General features: G+C 52.3%; 6 protein-coding genes across 6 annotated transcripts; 4 read left to right on the top strand and 2 right to left on the bottom strand.

The window, feature by feature from the left end:
• Window positions 1–621: 621 nt before the first annotated feature.
• On the top strand, window positions 622–3,731 carry N7539_005182 (coatomer subunit beta'; the record flags this gene model as incomplete). Its single annotated transcript, XM_056934784.1, has 6 exons — window positions 622–639; window positions 753–792; window positions 871–1,565; window positions 1,621–2,388; window positions 2,443–2,964; window positions 3,030–3,731. 6 exons carry the CDS (start codon window positions 622–624, stop codon window positions 3,729–3,731), a joined length of 2,745 nt encoding a protein of 914 aa, XP_056789978.1.
• A 1,198-nt stretch (window positions 3,732–4,929) lies between these two features.
• Window positions 4,930–7,453, bottom strand: N7539_005181 (Serine/threonine-protein kinase gad8; the record flags this gene model as incomplete). Its single annotated transcript, XM_056934783.1, has 4 exons — window positions 4,930–5,127; window positions 6,374–6,912; window positions 7,001–7,214; window positions 7,319–7,453. 4 exons carry the CDS (start codon window positions 7,451–7,453, stop codon window positions 4,930–4,932), a joined length of 1,086 nt encoding a protein of 361 aa, XP_056789977.1.
• A 1,198-nt stretch (window positions 7,454–8,651) lies between these two features.
• On the top strand, window positions 8,652–10,370 carry adaB (chromatin-binding transcription regulator ADA2; the record flags this gene model as incomplete). Its single annotated transcript, XM_056934782.1, has 3 exons — window positions 8,652–8,744; window positions 8,842–10,233; window positions 10,302–10,370. 3 exons carry the CDS (start codon window positions 8,652–8,654, stop codon window positions 10,368–10,370), a joined length of 1,554 nt encoding a protein of 517 aa, XP_056789976.1.
• An 871-nt stretch (window positions 10,371–11,241) lies between these two features.
• Window positions 11,242–12,246, top strand: N7539_005179 (enoyl-CoA hydratase/isomerase family protein; the record flags this gene model as incomplete). Its single annotated transcript, XM_056934781.1, has 1 exon — window positions 11,242–12,246. One exon carries the CDS (start codon window positions 11,242–11,244, stop codon window positions 12,244–12,246), a length of 1,005 nt encoding a protein of 334 aa, XP_056789975.1.
• A 2,086-nt stretch (window positions 12,247–14,332) lies between these two features.
• Window positions 14,333–14,902, top strand: N7539_005178 (DUF1993 domain-containing protein; the record flags this gene model as incomplete). The annotated part of the gene is made up of 1 exon (XM_056934780.1): window positions 14,333–14,902. One exon carries the CDS (start codon window positions 14,333–14,335, stop codon window positions 14,900–14,902), a length of 570 nt encoding a protein of 189 aa, XP_056789974.1.
• Window positions 14,903–15,351: 449 nt separating this feature from the next.
• Window positions 15,352–16,617, bottom strand: N7539_005177 (mannitol-1-phosphate 5-dehydrogenase; the record flags this gene model as incomplete). Its single annotated transcript, XM_056934779.1, has 1 exon — window positions 15,352–16,617. One exon carries the CDS (start codon window positions 16,615–16,617, stop codon window positions 15,352–15,354), a length of 1,266 nt encoding a protein of 421 aa, XP_056789973.1.
• Window positions 16,618–21,939: the final 5,322 nt, after the last annotated feature.

Below are 21,939 nucleotides of genomic sequence, written 5' to 3'. Positions count from 1 at the left end.
CCCTATGCAAAATTCCGTTCGACTCTATTTCATATCGTCATTCTCCGAGCCTTGAGCAATTGGCAGGCAGAAGTTCAGACCAATCTCAAGTACATGCTTGTTTCAGCTGCGATGAGATTGTTCAATATACCCGTAGTCCTTACAAGACCTTGCTCGTCGATCCCATTACAGCCCATGTTCACTCAGGAGCATTTTGATCAGGATTGCCGTGAATATCTCACAACGAACATCAACAAAAAGTCCTCCTCCTGTAGAAAGATTACTACGAGGCTCACCGCCTGTATTCAATGTCAGCCAGCAATACATAGTCCATCAATTTATCCACTACTCAAGTCCGAGACCTCCGCAATGGTGAAGATGGCCGCCCAACGGAGTCTCGAATCGCCCAGAAGGCGGTGAGAAGCGGCGGGAATCCCCTTGTGGACACATACATTGTCCCTGAATGACCCCAAGCTTCCTTCAATTCGGAGAACCCTGGGTGATCTCAAGATACTCTCCGTCCAATTTTGAGACTTCATTGCTGCTACCTCATTGGGCTGTCTGAGCGGCTCGTGGAATCGCCCACCGTTCACGCAGGCCTACTCCCGCGCTACGCATCATCCCTCCCTAACCCCACACAATATGCGATTAGACGTCAAGGTACGAAAACAAAGGCAGGCCAACGCGCCGCCCTCTGCAGCAAGCAGTGCTTGGTCACAGTGTGATTCATTCAAGCTTTGTGGCATCATAGCTGACTTATATGACGGATATAGAGGCAGCTCTTTGCCCGCTCTGAGCGGGTCAAGGGAATCGGTACGGTTATGACTTCGCCCCGCGCATAGCTCTGAGAGGCATCAATTGGACGCTGCTCTGATAAATCTTTACTCGCAGACTTCCACCCGACAGAACCATGGATCTTGACCACTCTCTACAGCGGTAAGTGCACGAAAAGGAAAAATTCCTCTTCGGCCGCAGGACGAGACGAGCTAAACATGCACAACAGGTCACGTCTACATCTGGTCGTACGAAACACAGGTAAGCCTCCTCTACGCTGCCCAACCGACAAAGCGGAGACTTATTTTCATCAGTCCATCATCAAAACCTTCGAACTCACCGACGTTCCTGTCCGAGCTGGTCGATTCATTGCACGGAAGAATTGGATTGTCTGTGGTTCCGATGATTTCCAGCTCCGCGTCTACAATTACAACACATCCGAGAAGATTACATCCTTCGAAGCGCATCCTGACTACATTCGATCGATTGCTGTTCACCCGACACAACCGTATGTGCTCACTGCAAGTGATGATATGACCATTCGTTTGTGGGATTGGGAGAAGGGCTGGAAATGTGTTCAAGTCTTCGAGGGTCATGGTCACTACGTGATGGGTATGGCTATTAACCCCAAGGATACGAACACCTTCGCAACCGCTTGTTTGGATCGGACTGTGAAGATCTGGAATCTCGGTTCCCCTCACGCAAACTTCACATTGGAGGCACATGAAACGAAAGGAGTGAACCACGTTGATTACTACCCTGGCTCAGACAAGCCGTATCTTCTGACCACCTCAGATGATAAGACAGTCAAGGTATGTAGAATCGACATCTGGTCAATAAATTGCCATACTAATGGGAATTCAATAGATCTGGGATTACACAACAAAGGCGCTTATCGCAACTTTGGAAGGACACACAAGCAATGTCTCTTTTGCTTGCTATCACCCGGAGCTTCCCGTGATCATCTCCGGTTCAGAAGATGGGACAGTCAAAATTTGGCACGCCAACACATATCGTCTTGAGCAGTCACTGAGCTACGGGCTGGAGCGAGCATGGTGTGTGTCTTACCAGCCGGGCCGACAGGGGATCGCAATGGGCTTCGATGATGGTGCTGTCGTTGTCAAGATGGGACGGGAAGAACCTGCTGTCTCCATGGACGGATCAGGAAAGGTCATCTATGCCAGGCATAGTGAAGTTGTGTCAACCGTCATCAAAGGAGATGTCAGCTTGAAGGACGGTGAGACGGTTATGCTCCCAACGAAGGATCTAGGGCAATGCGAGATCTACCCCCAAACGCTTTCCCACAATCCCAATGGTCGCTTCGTGTCAGTCTGCGGAGACGGTGAATACATCATCTACACTGCTCTTGCCTGGCGTAACAAGGCTTTCGGTTCTGCTCTCGACTTTGCCTGGGGGTCCAAGGACAACAGTAACGATTACGCTATCCGCGAGTCAGCTACGAGTGTGAAGGTTTTCAAGAACTTCAAGGAACAACCAGGTGGTCTTGACGTGGGATTCCAAGCTGAGGGTCTCAGTGACGGTGTTTTGCTTGGGGTCAAGGGGCAAGGGGGTATTGGTCTTTTCGACTGGGAGACCGGAAGCTTGGTCCGCCGAATTGAAGCTGATCCCAAATCTGTAAGTCTTTGGGAATGAATCCGCAAATTGACGGTTCTAACTTCTCTGTCATAGGTCCACTGGTCCGAGTCCGGCGAATTGGTCACTCTCGCTTGTGAGGATGCCTTCTACGTCCTTCGCTACTCTCGTGAAGCCTACATTGAAGGTGTGAACAATGGCGAGGCCGACGAAGACGGTGTGGAGGCTGCCATGGAGCTCGTAGCTACCATCAGTGAGACAGTCCGTACTGGCGAGTGGGTTGGTGACTGCTTCATCTACACCAACTCCGCAAACCGCCTCAACTACCTCGTTGGAGACCAAACCTACACGATCTCCCACTTTGATCAGCCCATGTACGTTCTGGGCTATCTGCCTCGTGATGGTCGGATTTACCTGGCCGATAAGGACGTTAATGTCGTCTCTTTCGCTCTTTCCCTCGCGGTCCTTCAATATGAGACACTCATCCTTCGAGGCGAGTCAGAGGCCGCGGAAGAGGTGCTTCGAGATGTCCCCGAGGATCAAATGAACAAGATTGCGCGCTTCCTGGAGGGACAAGGATACAAGGAGCAAGCTCTTCAAGTCGCGACAGATCCCGAGGTGAGTGAATACCCTACGTTTTCTGTTACTTTGCTTCTTGCATGCTAATCTTGTACTTCATCCAGCACCGATTCGACTTGGCCCTCTCTTTGAATGATCTGCAGACTGCTCTGGAAATCGCTCGTGCTGCTAACGTCGAGCACAAGTGGAAGGCCGTTGGCGACGCTGCGATGACCAGCTGGAATCTGTCCTTAGCGCAGGAATGCTTCTCTCAAGCCAAGGACGTTGGCTCGTTGCTGCTATTGCTTACGGCTTCCAATGACCGAACAGGTCTCCGTGCTCTTGCCGCCCAGGCTTCCGAGTCTGGTCTTCACAATGTTGCGTTTTCCACGCTTTGGTCTTTGGGTGACGTCGATGCTTGCATTGATCTCCTTGTGAAGACTGACCGCCTTGCCGAAGCTGTGCTTTTCGCACAGACCTACAAGCCCTCGCGCGCCCCCGCTCTTGTTGTGCAATGGAAGACCTCCCTGGAGGGAAGTGGCAAGACCAAGGTTGCCCGCCTGATCGGCGTTCCCCCCGGTGCTCCTGACATCATCTCAACTGACGATGACCTCTTCCCTGAGTGGGACGAGTTTATTCGCCTCGAGAAGGAGGGGGCCGTTCCCGAGCAACCTTCTTCCGAGTCCTTAATCGACATTACCGGTGAAGACGAGACGGAGATCGCCGCGAACGGTGCTCCCAAGGAGGAAGAAGACGAAGAAACCGACCCCGAACCCAAAGCCGACGCCGACGCCAAGGTTGACAGTGAAGGCGAGGATGATGAGTAAAATGATACGAAGCGGAAGAACGCGGGTTTTATTTGTATTCAGAGGGCAAATTAGAGCATCTTGTCTTCTACCTGTTTTATCCTGGTCGACTGCATCGTGGTGAAATTTCAAGCGGCGTCTTTTAACGTGTGTCCGCCAGTCAGGCCTTCTTGTTGTTCCCAGTTCCTCTTATCATTCTAATGTCAAACAACATGTACTGCTCTCGCCAAGATTTGATCATTTATAGCCTGTTTCATGGTATCCTCCCATGTACAGACTGCATGGCGTGTGCCTTGTGAACCTCGCACTGGAAAGGCATTGGGACTGGCACTAGGCGCTTCGTGTACTGGTAGCCGGATGTTACCAGCTTTTGGTGTTCGCTCGCAAGGGAAATGAGGTGTACTGACCCGTCTTTGTCAATTAACCCATTGATATCATTCAAGACAAGCGTAAAGGACCTTGTCTCTTTCGAGGTTGTGAATCAACTCACAATTCACGACGTGAAACCCTTCGAAGCGCAAGGCGACGTAGTGATGTGACTATAAACGCAGATATTACGGAAATAGCTTGACCAGCTGATGAGTACAAATAAACTGCCATTGCTTGAATGACTACTCCTAGAAGCTATGCTAGTGTCGTCGAAGAGGCAGCATCCCCATCATAATCGATATGAAGCTTTGTCGAACCCGAATGGTGTATCAAAAGGAAAAGGGGGCAAAAGTGGTCAGACGAGCAAAAGTCAAAAAGGTGCAAACCGGTCTGCTGCGGTTCGCCATAATGTAATCAAACGAAGCTGAGGGACCTGCCTATGAGAGAGTTGCCAACGCGCCGATGAGCATGCTGTAACGAAGCGGACAGTATCCATGAGACCAGGCAGATACTAGGTGAGTATGGAGCACGTCGCGTCTCACGGACTACTCGGAAGGATCACAGATAGTGGCCGAGAGGTAGAGCACGAGCTTGTCCTGAACGAAGCTGTGATTCCGTCTCTAGATCTCCGCACTCTGGACTCTTGAACACGAAACACGAAAGTAACGAAAGAAAGAACGAGGAAACAAGAAATTCCGAGACGATGGTATTGGCGCCAGACGAGCGAATGAAAGAACAGAACACAGTTCTGGAAGGCGGGGTTTTTTTCGTTTCGTGCGTTGTAGCCTCGAAAACGGCTCTGTCTTTCTCAAGGAACCTTCCCAACTAGCAAGTGTACCATTTGCGGCATTTACTCGGGAATGCTGCCAAAGGAGGGATCCTTGACACTACCACCTGCATCGCCCAGACCAGCCACCGGTCGATTGTAAGACCAACCGGCAAACTGCTGCTGCATGGTCTGGGACAGGGCGGGGCCGTCCACGTAGGAGTCCTGAGGCATCTCTCCGGTGAACTCCTTGTCAAAATTGTCCGTGTCACGGGCATCCACCTAGATAAAAATGATAAGCACTCGCGACAGTGACAGGTCAAGGGCAAACAGGGTACACATACCACGTTAGGACGGAAACTAGGCTCGTACTTGCGTTGGAGCAGCTTGCGCCAGTCAATGTTGGCGAAGAAGTGGTGTGACTTGATCTCCGCAGCCCCATTGGCGCCGAGGCGACGCTCAGGGTCGCGATCAAGCAGTCGTGTAAGCAGGTCCCGCGCTGCTGGAGGGACGATATCGCTGCTTGGGAATGTCAATGGCTCTTGTAAGATCTTGCGGTACATCTCGTTAGTGTTCTCGTCGTAGAATGGCGGCAGACCCGTCAACATCTCATAGAGCAAGACACCCAAGGTCCACCAGTCCACAGTCTTAGTGTAGCCATTTCCAAGAAGAAGTTCTGGAGCGAGATACTCCGGGGTACCGCAGAACGCTAGAATGAGACGAGTTAGTGTGTTTCAATCCCAATTACCCAGATGAGCTGAACCGCTGCAGGATCTGCGTGACCTACTGTTGGTGCGATCCTCGTCCTTCATATCCAACTTGCAGAGACCGAAATCACAGAGCGCAATGTGGCCAGTGTAATCGAGGAGAATGTTTTCCGGTTTCAAGTCACGGTAGATGACCTTGAACCCGTGCAAACATTCGAGAGCGCATAGCAGCTCTGCAGTGTAGAATCGAGCGCGGTTGATGTCAAATCGCTGCTCGCGCTGCAAGTGATGGAAGAGCTCTCCACCATTGACGAATGCAAGAACCAGGTACAACTTCTCCGGGGACTGGAATGAGAACTTGAGGGGAACGATGAATGGGTTGTTGATCTGTGCCAGCACGGATCGCTCTGCAAGGGTGTGCGTGACTTCGGAGCGAGAGATGATGTGGGCCTTGCGGATGGTCTTGAGGGCATAAATTCGACCGGTATCCTTCTTCCTATCGCCGTGAAGAGAATGTGGTTAGTCATTGAACACAGCATCGGTTCAACCAGGGAGAGGAGCGATTAAGAATCGAGGACAACATACATGACCTGCATGACTTTGCCGAAACTGCCCTTTCCAACGACCTTCAACAAGTCAAAATCTTCCATTTTGAGACTGCGTTGTCGGTTCTCGACAAAGGAGACACCGATCTTGATCGAGCCAGTTCCGAACTGCAGATCCAGCCACTCGGCACCTAGTTGACCCATGGTGCGCTCCTGTGCGGCGTGTGCCGCGGCCGCCTTCTGGTTGTCCTTTTTGCTCAACTTGGGGTCGTCCACGTAAGACTGGCCAGCTTCTTCGAAGCGCGGGTGCACCTTGGTGGCGCCCAGGAAGATGTCCTCGCTACGACCAGCGCCAGGACGAGCAGCAGGGTTTCGCAAGTACAACTGCACATTCAATTCGGTCTTACGGGACACATCAAACTTGAACGCAGTGCTATCGCCCGCCCAGAGAGGAGCATCCGGTGTGCCAGAAACAGCATCGACGAAGACCTGGTTTTTTTCGAAATCCAGGAGAGCATACGGCAGGTACTTGGTGGAGTAACGGCCATGAATGGTGGGGGCATTCAAGCCACCGCTGGTCGACTGCGGACGACTCGACTGCACAAAGGAGCCCGCCTGGCCGTGGGAGGAGTGCGACGAAGAGGAGGTGCTGGGTCGTAGGGATGACGGAGCATATGAGTTGTTTTGGAAGTGAGAATTGAAGATCTGCTGGTAGTGAGGGGACAAGGAGAAGCCTTGACCTTCGTGAAGTGTGACGATCAGGATACCGGGCTTGACGGGTGCTACAGGGGGTGAGACGAGAGACTCTGATGCAGCTGTGCGATCGGCAGTTCCCATGAAGGGAACACAACGTTAGTCATGAAATGCGACCAGACGATTGCGTTGCGGAATTTGGTGTCATACCGATGCCATTTGAGGACGTGGTTGGAGTGGTGCTGTTGTTGGCCTGAACGGAAGCCGGAGTCTCGTCGCCGCCATTGCTATGCGATTCATTCTTGATCGTGGAGGTCGACGATGAGCGACCAAATGTCGCCAGAGGCGCCAAATGCGTCTCCTTCAGCTCTGAAGTCGAAGGCAAACAGTCAGTAAGCTCATTCGGGCTACCCTGGCTTCGACGCTGTTATTGGGCAAGAGGGGTCGCTTCCCTTACTTGAGGAGGCAAGAGGGGATGTGGAACAGGAAACGATGAGATAAAGGAGAGGGGAGACCAACTCAACATACTTTTGGTGAGTTTCCAAGACATGATAGCGGTGTCAATGCCCAGGAACCGCGGGAGATCTGTCGCTCAAATGCCCACGAGACCGATGGATCGCAGTGCGTTGAGCCAGGGAGTCTGAACCGCGGACTAGTCAACATTGAAGGGCCCAAAAATTGGAGCCAAGAGGCCAGAGGATCCGCGCCCGGGATCCCGCGATGAAGCACCGCCGCAACTTACCTTGTTCACGAACGTATTCAAATTCCAGGCCGAGAAACAGGTTCAGGGTAGAACACGATGCGAGGGGGATGTGATGAAGAAGAGTAAAGGAGAGTAGAGGTTTGGTAAACAAAAGGAAGGGAGTTTGACCTTCAGGGTGATTGAAGTGAGAGAAGCCAGAATCACTCGGGGAGTCAGGAGGGGATGGGCTTCCCGTGTGGTGGGCAATTCCGTAATGTCACGGGTCATTACACAGCGATACAGTGGAGGCGGCGTCCGAGGACCACAGCTGATAAGGAAAGTTTGGGGAGGACTGATATATGTTACAATACTATACAGTAGATGTTTCGGCTTAGCGGGGCAGAGGGGGGGGCCCTGATTGTTCTCAATTCGTACCGATTGCGAGGAGAAGAATCATAGTTTGTAGTAAGCCTTCGATGACTTCGATCTTCTGCCTTCTACCTGCCGCATGAGATTGCTCCTGCGAGTCCGCTCATTGGTCATGAGGACTCAGTGTTTGTATCATCGCATCGCCTGTGGGTAGGTACTGGCTATTTGACGCACTGAGATGGGTACTCAGTAGAGTAGGTAGACTCAGTACCGTTAGTCTGCTGCTATACAAATTACAAAGTACAAAGTCAAGCAGTACAACTACACAGAAACAAACATTCTCTGGCGGTGGCCGCCTGCCAGGCTGGTGACACCAGCCACACTTTTCATGGGGCGGTGCAGATACTGTGCCACACTCCACTTGAGGCGTCGGAGCCTCTCTCTCTCTCTCTCTTTCTCCCTCTCTCGACGAAGGAGATACACGCATCAGACCGAAATAAGTCAGTTCTGATCACCATCAATAGCTCTACGACCTCATCGCAGTACACTCAAATCCGTCAAATTTCCTCTCTCGTGCAATCAAGATCAATACAACGCGATTGATCATCCTTTTGGAGGCTCAGCTTGTGCATCCGATCCCCGGAGCTTCTTTACCCCAGGATCGCACCTAACTCGGAAAGCGCCGCCCCCTCTTAATCCACCTGGCCCTCGATCTCCTTCCGGTGATTGCCCTCTCAGATCTCTGGGGGGCGAATTTGTGACTTCGCGACGACATTGGATTCAACGGAGGATGACCCAAGCCAAAGTTCGATGGGTGTAATACGAAAGAAGACCGCCTCGCGCGGCACGGAAGCTGGCACCAAGTTCCACTGCGATGTGTGCTCGGTCGATGTCACATCCACAGTAAGTCACCCTCACTTTGCTGGATTGCATACACCGCTGTCGCTGTCGCTGTTGCGAACCGTCACTGACAATTCCCTTCTCGCGCTGCTCTCTGCAGGTCCGAATCTCGTGTGCCCACCCCTCCTGCCATGAATACGACCTTTGCGTGCCCTGCTTCGCCGCTGGCGAGAGCTCCAAAAACCACGATCCAGCTACCCATCCCTTTCAAGTGATTGAGCAGAATTCTGTCCCCATCTTCCAGCCGGACTGGGGTGCTGACGAAGAGCTGCTGTTGTTGGAAGGGGCTGAGATCTATGGTCTTGGCTCATGGGCGGACATTGCGGATCACATTGGCGGATATCGCTCAAAGGATGAAGTCCGCGATCACTACATCGACACCTACATCAACAGTAAACACTTTCCTCTCCCCGACCGTGCCGATCCCGAAGATAAGAGTCTTCAAGAAGCAATTTCCAAGGAAGAGTTCCAGGCGCGTAAGAAGCGTCGCATTGAGGAGCGCAAAGAAGCTGCAAAGGCCGCGCCGCCCACAACACCAAAGCAGAAGCCAACAGCTAGTGTACCAGCTTGTCATGAAGTACAAGGGTACATGCCTGGACGTTTGGAGTTCGAGACGGAATTCCTCAACGATGCTGAAGAGGCCGTTCAGCACATGACCTTCGAGCCCGGGGCGGGCATAGGTCCCAATGGGGAGATGGATGCGGAGACCGAGCTCAAGATGACCGTGGTGGACATCTACAATTCCCGTCTGACCGCACGTACGGAACGGAAAAAGATCCTGTTTGAGCACAATCTTCTGGATTACCGAAAGAACATTGCGCTCGAAAAGAAGCGGACCAAGGAGGAGCGAGAACTGCTGCACAAAGCCAAGCCGTTGGCTCGTATGATGAACCATCAAGACTTCGAGGATCTCAATAGAGGCCTAGAATACGAGCACAATCTGCGCCTGGCTATCGGCCAATTACAAGAATGGAGGCAAATGGGGATTGGCGACCTCAAAGCGGGGGAAAAGTACGAGCAAGAGAAGCAGCAGCGTGCACAACGAATGGTACCGCAAGGCTCATTCGACCGCTTTGCCGCTCCACGTCCAAAGCAGACTCAAGTAGCTGAGCCACCATCCGCGGCGACTCAGCTTACCACACCAGAACTGCCCGCGCGACTTCAAAAGGCAGCCAATCCTCACAAGCCACCGGATAGTGCCAATGTGCCCTTGAATGACTTTGATCTGATGTTTGCGACCAATGGAGATGCACAACCTCCGGCGCCTGCGAAATCTAAATACGTTGTTCAGCCACTCAGTGGTGTTCCTCCATGGGAGCTTGACAGTGACCGCGCCGCGGATCTACATCTCCTCTCGCCTGAAGAGGTTGAAATGTGTAATATACTTCATATCATGCCCAAGCCGTATTTGGTCATCAAGGAGACCTTGATGAAGGAAGCGATGAAGCAAGGGGGTACATTGAAGAAGAAAGACGCTCGTGCCATTTGCAAGGTCAGTTCTTTTCGGTTTCCTTACACCGACAGTCGATCGTGCGCGTACTAATTCGATTATCAATTTAGATCGAGGGTACCAAGACGAGTCGTATCTTCGACTTTATGGTGCACAGTGGCTGGATCAATAAGGGCTAGTCAGGTTCCAGTTGAATTTCACGGCCTCATTGCGACCCTGGTCGCCCTTCTATCTTTATCTACGCCAGCGCTTCCCTATATGCAAGCCGTGGGGGGGGGGGGGGGGGGGGGTTGGCTCAGGGTTGGCCACGAGCCACAGTGACTGTTCCGGGTGTTCAAGTCGCCACCAAAATTGAAGCGCAAGCTTATTTATTACCGGTGTGAAAACACAACTATCAGGCTTAGTGTGTCTAGGCCGGTCGCGCATTGACTTGAGATTTCAATCGGCTGGTTCCGAATGAAGATTATTCCCTCCCGCAGCTCCATGTTTACCTTGTAGAGTTTCGCATTGGAATTGTCCGTGGTAGAGGCCTGTCAGATCAGTTGACCGAGGTCCAAGGCTAGTCCAGGAAATCCATCCACACAAGAGACCGGTCTAGCTTGGCTCAGGTAACTGCTATCGCTAGTCTGAACGTGCAGATTTACCTGCAGTCTTGATCACTTCGAAAGTCCCGCAAATAGTGAAAGGTAATGTGTCTTGGACATCGTGTCATTCGCATAATGAGCATATTTTGGTCGTCTGTCCCGGCCCGAATGGAGCTATCTACAATCGTCGACAATCGCGTGTCCTTGGACTCCGCATTGATCGGCCCTCGGCATCTCCGTCTCCAACTTTCTCCACATTCATCCATCATCGGCAGTAGCACTAACTTGACCATTGATCCAAAGCCAGCGCTCTCCTGGTCTCTGAGTCTACCCAGCTACTATCTATTCGTTCTCTCTATTTCTGGTTCCATTGTGACAACAAGCGTTTTACAACAAGAACTCACTGCACACAAGACCACTCAACACCTGCACAAGCCAACCGAATCCTTGATCCCTGGCCTCCGCAATGCCTCCTTTTGCCCGTCCGCCCCCAAGCACCCAGTATGCACAGCTGTCTTTTCCAAGCACGCACGTTCTACTGGTGACTCTCAATCGACCGCGCGATCTGAATTGTATCAACTCGCAGGGTCATGCAGAGTTGCACGATGTCTGGGAATGGATGGATGACGAACCGAGTCTGCGAGTCGGGATCTTGACCGGCAAGGGACGAGCTTTCTGTGCCGGGGCTGATCTGAAAGGTATATCACGTCTGATAATGAACCCCCCATCTCGAGCATCTCGCTCGGAAAGTTCCTCCTCGAGAAATCCACCTTTTTCCGTGTCCCCCCTTCTAGTTCCCATGAATATAGTTCAAGCTAAACCAATCGAATCCCCAGAATGGAACAACAGCGCTCAAGCATCCACCTCCAAATCCCCCATGCCAGTCTCCGGCTTCGGCGGCCTTTCTCGCCGCAAAGGCCGCAAGCCGATCATCTGCGCCATCAACGGCCTCTGTTTCGGCGGCGGCACCGAAATGATCATCAACGCAGATCTCGTCATTGCATCCTCGCTCGCCAAGATGGGTCTTCCCGAGGTGAAGCGAGGCGTTGTCGCGCTTGCGGGCGCTCTACCCCGTCTTATCCGGACGATCGGCCGACAGCGCGCCATGGAAATGGCGCTGACGGGCCGCGCGTATACGGCGGAGCAGGCGGAGCGGTGGGGGTTACTTAACGAGGTGGTTAGTGTTGGGGATTGTGTGGTGGACGGCAAGCCTGACGATGAGGCGGTGTCGGAGAGAGTAGTTGGCAGGGCGGTGCAGATTGCGATTGAGATTGCGGAGAATAGTCCCGATGCTGTGCTGGTGACGAGGGAGGGTGTCAAGTTGGGGTGGGAGGGGATTGGGGCTGAGGAGGCGACGGGCTTGTTGAACGAGACTTGGGTGCGGCGGTTGTATGAGGGGGAGAATATCAAGGAGGGACTGAAGGCCTTTGTGGAGAAGAGAAAGCCGAATTGGAGGGACAGTAAGTTGTAGGGTTGGATCCCATTATCAAGCTACCTTGTCATGCTGGCTTCTTACCTTGCTCCCTGATAGTGGAACTGGACCGATGCTTTAAGGATTCGGGTACAACATTGGAGAGCAGTGAATGGCGAACCGAGCGGCGTGAAACTCGTGTCCATCAAGCGATCTGCTATACACGCACGCTTCATCACATAAACACCAAGGGTAGATCGTAGTCTTGTAGCCCCAGCTATTTGATTTGACGTATACTCTATAAGTCGAGGTCCGCCAAAGACCAGCAGAGTCTCATCTCGTCCATGTACAGAGACCTACCAGTCGGTACATTCTGAACCTTGTGCAAGACTGATGCAGCCGCCCAAAAAAAAAAAACAATACTTTGGATGAACGGTGTAGCCTCGATACACAATGATCTCCAATATCCATAATCTCCGACACTCGTCCAATGACCAGCATCGAAGGGAAATGGCGATGTTGTCTCTCTCTCTCTCTCTCTCTCTCTCTCTCTCTCTCTCTCTCCGCGGGAGGGGGTATCAGGTAGCCTGGTACTACTGAACATAGACTGAAAATAGAGGTCAACTGAGGCCGTATGTTCAAGCCCATGACTCACATGCAGTAAACACCGAACAGTAAGCACTAAACACGAACAGACTAGCGCCACTTTCGGATCTTGTTGATCTCTCTGGAAGCGATCCGTGTATCCTGTAAGCGGAGTATGCTGTCAGGCCCCCAAGAGTCATCACAAGCCACCCTCCACTTGAAAGGGATGTCGAATGACTCACAAGGAGGTAGGCATGTAGAGAGAACCGCCGAGGATCAATTGGTGGATTAGTCCACTGCGATTTGGTCGACACTCGAGCTGGACAGAGGCATGTAAGCATGAAACTCCGAAGGTCCAAAGCGCCCCCATTCGGACGCGATCCCCCCCCCCCCCCCCCCCAATACGTACTTTCCGATTTAAAACGTGCACTAGTCAGTGACCACTGTCAACCTTTGAACCTGGTCCGACGGTCTACGAATCTATGCTCATCTGCATAAGAAGTTCAGTCCGCATCTATCACCCCTCGGAGTTGACTGGTCTGTTCCAAGTTTCAACCAAATACTTATACTCGTCCTCAGGCTAGAAGCTGCACAGCTACACTCCACTTGAACCCGCCGATACACCCAAGGTGTCCTTTCTTGAAACCGTCCAGGCCCTTTCTCACACCGGCCCAAACAAATCGAGCAGCGGATGTCTTGGGATGCCACGATGATGAGGAGCTTCGACAACTACTCCAACACATCAGCACCGGAATGTTGATCCCTCGAAAGGCGCAGAGTGGCAGAGCACCCGCTGGAATTACCCCGGACCTGGATTTTGGTGTTGAGACTTCTATCGAGGACCTCAAGAGCCTGAGCCAGAGTATCGAGTCTAATATAAGGACCCTTTATACTTCGCTTCGATCTCACGGTCTGGAGAGAGCTAGCTATCGATACCTTGTTACCAAACTGTATAGTTCTGATTGTTACGCCTCGGTAGACGCGGACTATATCGATGTTAGGGCAGCGTATCTGATTCTACCTTCACTGGATTGTTCTTGGATGAGCCACGCTCGGATCCTAAGTTCCCAACTTAGTCGGTCGATCGACTCAACCCGCGGCGAGAATATAGACACAGGTACCCACAGTTTTAAGGTTATTCCCCCGGCGCGAGTACTTTCTCGTTCTCCGCCGAATATCCTCCACCCCGACGTTGATCAATGTCGATGGGGATACTAGATTAGCCCCCACCCGGCCAAAAATCCCATTTAGTCTTGTAACAGCTAGCCTCAGACCCGGCCTATCTCTCATGTTCTCCATCTGTACGATGTGAAGCTGCTCCACATCTTCGGTGTCCGCAAAGCCCGACAAGTCCCGCTCGCACAGAGCGAACTGTCCTGAACCCGAGCTCCAGCATCCCATTTAAGTGAATCTGTTCCCCCGCCAAACAGCTGCAGCTTAGACAGTCGTATACGCAGTCACTCACACCATCAAGAGATCAGTCCCTACTACCTACCTCTCACTTCCCTCCCAACTCGTGAAGCTCTTCCACCAATTCAAACTCGATCGACCTCCCGCAACAATGACCACCCCATACACCTTCCACACCGGCAGCGTCAAAATCGCCCACAACCTCCTCCAATCCCTCTCCCACATCCTCCACAAAGCCTCCAATGCAGACAACGGAGCCTCCCCCACCAAGCCAGACACCACCACCCTCCTCAACGCCCGCCTCATCCAAGACATGTACCCGCTCAGCGACCAAATCCGCCTCGCCACGCAATACACCGAATTCATCGTCGCGCGCACCACCAACCGCGACCCCCTCACCTACTCCTCCCCGACCACCTTCGCCCAAGCCCACGAGATGATCGACGCGGTGGTCTCCGCGGCCGCGGCCGCCGATCCCGAGACGGTGAACCAGCAGGCGGACGTCGTCAAGATGTCGATGCTGGGCAAGGACTCCATGGCGGAGATGCGCACGGCGGAGTATGTGCATCTGGCGCTGTTGCCGAATCTGTATTTCCATGTGACGACGGCGTATGGGATTTTGCGGAAGGAGGGCGTCAAGTTGGAGAAGTGGGATTATTATGCGGGCTTTGTGGCGGATTTGAATCAGGCCAAGGAGAGTGCGAGTGCGAAGTCTGCGTAGGCAGAGCAGTCCGGAGCATCACAGGATGAACCACGATCGATAAGAGACATGCTCTGAACAGATTTAGAGTGCCACGCATCTTTCTCACCGCAAGAACAAGAGAGACTTACGTCCTAGACAGACTGAAGCTACCCCGAGTTGTTCGATGATCAAATGGTAATCAATTGGATTTCTGGTCATTCATGGTGCGTTCCGCACATCCAACAGTGATGGGTTCGTAATTCATATCCGTAACAAAAAAGAGTATCTAAAATGATACACAGAAGAAAAAGAAAGAAAACAGAATAAGAAACCAAAAAAAAAAAAAAAAAAAAAAGGCTCAGTCCCAGTCCATGCTACCAGACGTCCGTAATAATCCAATAGGGTTCGCCGAGTCCAATGCTCTGAAGGTCAAGATAAAACAGTTAAAAACACACAAAAGGTTCCGGCAGAATCAAGACGGGCCTCGTCTAGATACGGGGTTGACCAGTTTCCCTGCAGAGACGGGAGATGTTAGCATGTGTGAACGAAAAGTGCGGGAGCAACAGGGAGAAAACTGATCGAGAGACATACTTCGCCTCGGACTGCACTTGATCCACAACCTTGACAACGGCACCAAACAGAGGGTGAGTGCGCTCCAAGCCCGTCAGCTGAACGGTGGCATCGGCGGGCGAATTCTCCTTCAGAATCTTAGCCAGTTCGACACTCTCCTGGTCATCCTGGACGTTCTGGAAGCGCAGGGCCATCTCCACGGAACCCAACAGCGCATCGAACTTCATGCCACGCTCCGCCAACTGAGAAGCGGGGCCAATGAAACGCTCCTTGCGGCTCAGCTTGCGCATGGGAGCACGGCCCACACGCTCAACGCTGTCCTCCAGGTAAGGGTTGGAGATGCGGGCCACGATGGTGTCAACGTAGTCCTGCTGCTCCTGCGCATCAATGCCGTGCTTCTCCACGATCAAAGAGGCGGTCTCCTTGAGGACATCACGGACAACAGCACGGATATACGAATCAGCCATGGCCTCGGCGATGGTCTTCTTGCCGGCATAGCGGCCATAGTAGGCGGCAGTGGCGTGACTGGTGTTGACCGTGAACAACTTGCGCTCAATGTAAGGCTCCAAGTTGTCGACCCAGTGAATGGCGGGGATGTCGGGATGGCCGACACTGCCAAAGGGCTTCTTCTCCACGGCCCACTCGTAGAACTTCTCGATGCGGACGTTGAGGCCACTGTTGGGGGCCTGGGCGGGCACAATGCGGTCGATGGCGGAGTTGGCGTATTGCGCACGCTCGCCCATGGTCTTCAGACGCTCCGAGTCGGTGTGAGACTCGATGTGGCCTCGCAAAGTGTCGGTGGCACCGATGGCGTTCTCACAAGCAATCACGGCCAGGGGCTTGGGGGTGGACCGGATGTCGATCCCCTTGGCGATGACGGGAGCAATGAACTTGAGGATGTTGGGGCCCACGGCGCAGGTGACGACGTCGGCAGTGGAGATCTCATGGATGACGTCTTGCTCATGCGTCTTGGAGTTGATGGCCCGGTAGTTGGTGATGGTCTTGGTGTTCTCACCCTCTTCGCTGACCTCGGTGACCTGGTAGGACTTTGTGGTCTGCAGCTCATTGATGATATTGTCCATGACATCGATGAACACCACCTCGTAGCCAGCTGTGTGGAGGAACTCGGCGACGAAGCCACGGCCGATGTTACCACCGCCAAAGTGAATCGCTTTCAGACCCATGGTGAATCAAGGACGTTGAAGGTGATGGATGGGTGGGGGGACGGGGGTTCTCTCTTTTTTTTTTTTTTTTTATTCTTTGCTTTTGTTTTGGGGACCAGAGGATCACGGATGTCTAGATAGGGCTGAGATGTGTCAGAGCTGGGGTGGAGACCACGAAGGAAGAGGAAGAAGCAATGAGAGGCAGGCTGGGTAGATCAGAGATCTGTAGGGACAAAGATCTGGGGAAAGGGTCTGGTGACGTGCTAAGAGCGGGTGGCTGACCTTGCAGAGTGGAGGATGGCCAAGTGGATGGAGAAATGTGAATGGAGAGGATGATGGATGAGGAAGGGAAACAGAAACAAAGTCGAACCGGAATGGATGTGGGAAAGTGAAGTATTTAAATGCTCTCAGGAGATCCCCCAAGAAGAAGACCCAGCAAATGCACAGAGAACCGGACAGCAGGAGTCACCCGTCACCCGTGAAACTGTGGATGATCACAACGACGGAAGGAGGGGGGGGGGGGGGGCTTGGACCAGCAGACTTGGTTCCAGCTGAGAAGGAAAGCGCGATTATGGTTTCACCTGGATACAATTCCAGGTTCGTGTTTCCACGATACCTCATGGACGAGTATTCCAGGAGTCCACCGAGGGTCCACGGGAGATTGCCAGACTCCCAGGCCGAGATGAGATGAGGGCGGTTCCGCCATCATTCGTGGACCTCCATGGACAAGTTGACCGGTATGGAGGAGTGGGCCAATGAGTAAAGACTTGAAGTCACTCTAATCACCGGTGGAGCCGCTTGACGATGTACATTCGGCCATAGTAGTCTTCCTCCATAGTCCATACTCCATACATCCATGCGCCAGTCAGAGACTGTGCCAGGCCCAGTAGTGTCATACTATCTACATTCTCAGGACTCGTCATCCCCATGATTGGACTTGCCACAAGCGTGTATCCGTGTAGACTCAGAGACTCAGAGACTGTACCGAGTACGGGCTCTACTGAGGACAGTCAGTGCATCAAGATGCGGGCACTACTCCGTAGAGTCTGTACTCCGTAGACTCCGTACTGGTGGTTTCATGCGCCGGCTCGACTTTCGTTATGACCGGCTCCACTTGGGCCCAGCGTTAGCCCGGCATGACTTCATCGAGCTCGGGAGGCGCACGGAACCTGTCTCCGCCTTGTTTCTGCCCGCTGAGGACATCATGAATATGATCGTCCATCTCGTCCAGTCGGCCAAGCATCATTTTCGGAAGGGAAGCTCGACTGCGGTCATGGTTCTTTCCAGGTCATTCCTTCACAACTGCCCGCTCCGGCTCCAGCTCTTCCCTTGAGCCGTCATTCCCCCTCCTGCTTCGATCCTCTTTGATGGAATCGAACACTTCTCCGAAGATCACAGACCCCCCCCTCTCCCGTGTCACGCCTTTCCGCCGACGGTGGTGCTACCGCCGAACCCGATATCGACCAGGCGTCGTTCTGGTATAGTCCGGGGATCAGCAAATCACGCAGTCCGTTGCACGAGGCGATTGTGATCCTTGCGTCGGGAGCTAATCCTCATTCTGACCCGATGGTACCCTGAACACTGGACAGATTGGGCTAGTACGGTAATGACCGTATTTCATGAATTCATGCCGTCCGGAGGACCGAGGGTCCAGTCAATACCATACAAATGACCACAAGTCAACGGGTCAACGGGTCAACGGGTCAATGACTCCAGTCTTCAAGCTCACTTTACCGAGTTTACCCTATGACAGTCGCAAAGCAGAAGAGAAAACAACAACCCCCACAGGCACAGACTATGACTCCAGACAGAACTAAACACAGTATAATCACAACAGATTTCACCACCTCGGCTCAGCCTCAAGTCTTTACTCAAACGGTAGCCTCAACAGAACAGGTATGGTCTATTTGTAAAATGTGTATATTACACAGTTCGAGAGCCCTCAGTTCGAGTCTGCTAGGGCCGCTACAATACTGGTAGACTACAGTAGAGGGAGTAGACTGTTCGAAGTCAGTAATTTCTGTCTTCTTGTAGTACACTGTACAGTAGTACAGTAGTACAGTACAGTACTAGTAGTACCCCACTAACCACTAGCAGTGCAGCCCCATATCGGGTTGGACACCCCCACTGACGACCCACCAACAAAGCAATCAAATCCCTCTCCAGTCTCCACGCGTCTCGTCTCACACTTCCCGATGAATATGCGTCCCTGGCGGACACGGCCACCGCGGCGGTGCACCACGCGAAAAGGGAATAACCTCAACCTTACCTGCCCCCGATCACGAACGGAACCTTGCACCCAGCCCAATCTCCTATCCCGGCTCGACTCGGGTGACGGAGACTCTCTCTCGAAAGGAGGAAAGCTCACCGGGACACTAAACGAGGCGAGTTCTGGCACGGACCGAGTCGAGCCAGGAGCATCGGGCACGAGCTGAAGAGGGATGGAAACATTCCGAATCACGCACATAGGGCGCGCTACCAAGAAGGTTTGCGGGATTTGAGAGGTTGGAGAGCTGATAGTGTTGGATTGGGCTGCTGCCACGGGTGGATACTGGATACTGGATACTGATAGTATCTACTCGCGATACAAGGATCAGTTTAGACTATAGACAGTTGGACTATGTACAGTTAGACTATAGACAGTTAGACTATAGACAGTTAGACTATAGACAGTTAGAATATAGACAATTAGACAATTAGACAATAGACACTACATATGTAGTTTCATGACAAGTTACTAGTACTACTAATAACACGAGACTTCGTAGGTGTCAAGAAGTCGCCGAGTATCCTACTTTCGATCCCCAAAACCTCGCATGCTTGTCCCCTCTGATACTATTACAATCTCCTTCTAACTTTCTACGGTCTGATCGCAAGACGCAGTAACCTATCGTCAACCCCGTAAATTTTTGGTAGATGACATGATGGATTTGATCCCGAGAATAAAACTTCTGTATTTATCACTGACTCATATCCTTCGCGTCCACGATAACCCCCTGATCCTATGGACATTCCGTCGTTGCCTATCACATCAACACTCCGCATTCTCGCGCATGCATCTCCGGGCTGAAAAGCCTGAAACTAAAACCGTCCAGTTTCGGAACCCCCTCCATCCCACGTGCTGTCGGCCTCATCGGTCTATCCCGTTTGTGGGTTGACTTCCCCACGTCGCGATGCTGCGGAGGGTTCCCAGTATGGGTTCAGACTCGATGCCGGGCCATAAATGATGATGGTCACTGAGATTCCGTTGGAGACTCGTTTTAGTTACGGCCTGCCTTAATATGGACAACCCCTTCAGGTTACTGAGTCTCTGATACTCAAGTCATGAGGTGATTCACTTTCACGAGATATCTCACATGAGATCTGGACTGGGTGACCTTGCGCGACAAATCTATGGATCATCATGAATCACCTCTTAGATATTTGAGCATCTTAGCATGGATTCCCAGTAGGCTACAGAGTACAGAGTACAGAGCCTAGCACTCCATTCGATCTAGCCCCAAGTCCAATGAACCAATCCACGGTTCACCACGTCCAACCCTCCTGGCCAAGTTTGTCCACTCCCCAGTCATGATTGCACCAGTCCACTGAGTCCAGTAAGTCCAGTGAGTATGAGTGCTTCACTCGTGGACCGTGTGTAGAGTTAGTGTAGCAGCCTAGCAAGTGACTAACGTAGCAACCAACAAGCGTCATGCACATCATTGGACGAATGCACACCATCTGCCCCATGCCTCATGCCTCATTGCCTCAGTCCACGACCCATTCACACGCCGAGAGTTGACGCCGAGAATGCCCGCGCCCGCCCGCAGCGGCGCAGACACCACCGGAAAAGCATATCGTGAACCAGGACTTGCCCGTAAGGAAAGCCAAGCTGAGCCTCGACACGGAGAAACACAACACATACCCCAAGGCCACCCCCTCTTCTTGACTTGGACATCGATCCCCATTCCCCCCCTCTCTTCCCCTCCGGCTCGGACACCGGAGGACTGTGGTCCTAGATTGAGAGTGATCGGGTTCCGCAAACCTGGGGTTTACCGTTTACCGCAGGAGTTATCGTGATCTGATCCATAGTATCAGCCACATGGGCCTCCCGCGTTTTTCCCAATGCGGGGGTTTCTCCTTTTTCAACTCCATGTCTGCAGAGAGCGCAGACTGCAAGTGCTAAAGTAGTACTGTACAGGCCTATCGGGTCTGAGATTTGTGTGCCACTGCCACACAATGTGCGGTGGGTTGGTATGCGTAATACACTTGGTTTCACGTCGGTATGGTATTATCGTGAGATTGCTCGGTGATTCAGTGATGACTGACGAGTGATGAGGTGGAGGGGCAGGTGATAGATGGTCACCGTTGGGCGCCAAGCGCCCGCACGGGATCCATCATGTCTTTGGCTTGATTGAGAAGCTGTCGCATATCTGGTCGTGCAGGTTGTCGTTGAAGCGATGAATTTACTTGAATCGAATGTGATTGTAAGAGAGAGAGAGATGATCGAGAGATTCGAGACTCTCTCGAAATCCCATGTGGTTTTACAAACGCTTCTGGGTCAACATGATCTGTCCAGAGTCCAGAGACTCCAGAGCATCTAGACAATCGATCCATGGTCGTTGTAGATGGAAAGTCTGCCGAGAAAAATCTTCAGATGGCCAGTTCGTTGATTCCACCGTGACCAAGTCACAACTTTACATAATCCCGCCATGTCTGCAGTGCCTCCGAGTCACTGCCTACCTGCGCGAGTAAGGTCAGTAAGGTAAGTACTGAGTAGTAGTAGTGAATGTTCGACTCCCAAAGTTGAACATTCTTCAAACTTCTCCAGTCCACGAGTGCTCCATAACTGGTGACGTCGACGAACGGGTTGACAGGCCAAGACCCCGTTTTTTTTTTTTTTGGTGATATCCTCTCTCTCATTCTCTTTCCTTCCTTTCCCCCCTTCTCCATGATTCCATTCCCTCGCTTTCCATTCGACTATCCGGATATGGAAAAGCATCTCCCTAGTCTAAGCCTAAAAGAGCCTAGTCCCTTGATATACTGGGGCGGCGCCCCCGATGCCGAGGTTTCACTTCATAATTCTGTACGGGAATACTGAATTACATTTACAAAGCGTCCCAGGACACGCCCCACGCTACGCTTCAGGGACGCCTGGCATCAGCTCTCGTATCGTACAATGATATCGCTGTGCGGCTGTACCGGCTGGAGTGCTGTACAGAGTACTGTAAAAATGTAAATAATTGATCCATGTATCGCGTGGAATCCAGACGGGTCGACGATTTTCCATCGAGTTCGAAAGAATGATAGCATGCCTGGCTGATGGATGGAGGACCTTGTTCCTTGTTCCTTGATCCTTGTTCC

Source organism: Penicillium diatomitis (assembly GCF_028827545.1).
Source record: "Penicillium diatomitis strain IBT 30728 chromosome Unknown utg000005l_segment0_segment0, whole genome shotgun sequence".
In the NCBI taxonomy this organism is placed as follows: domain Eukaryota; kingdom Fungi; phylum Ascomycota; class Eurotiomycetes; order Eurotiales; family Aspergillaceae; genus Penicillium; species Penicillium diatomitis.
This window is presented reverse-complemented; position numbering and strand designations above follow the sequence as displayed.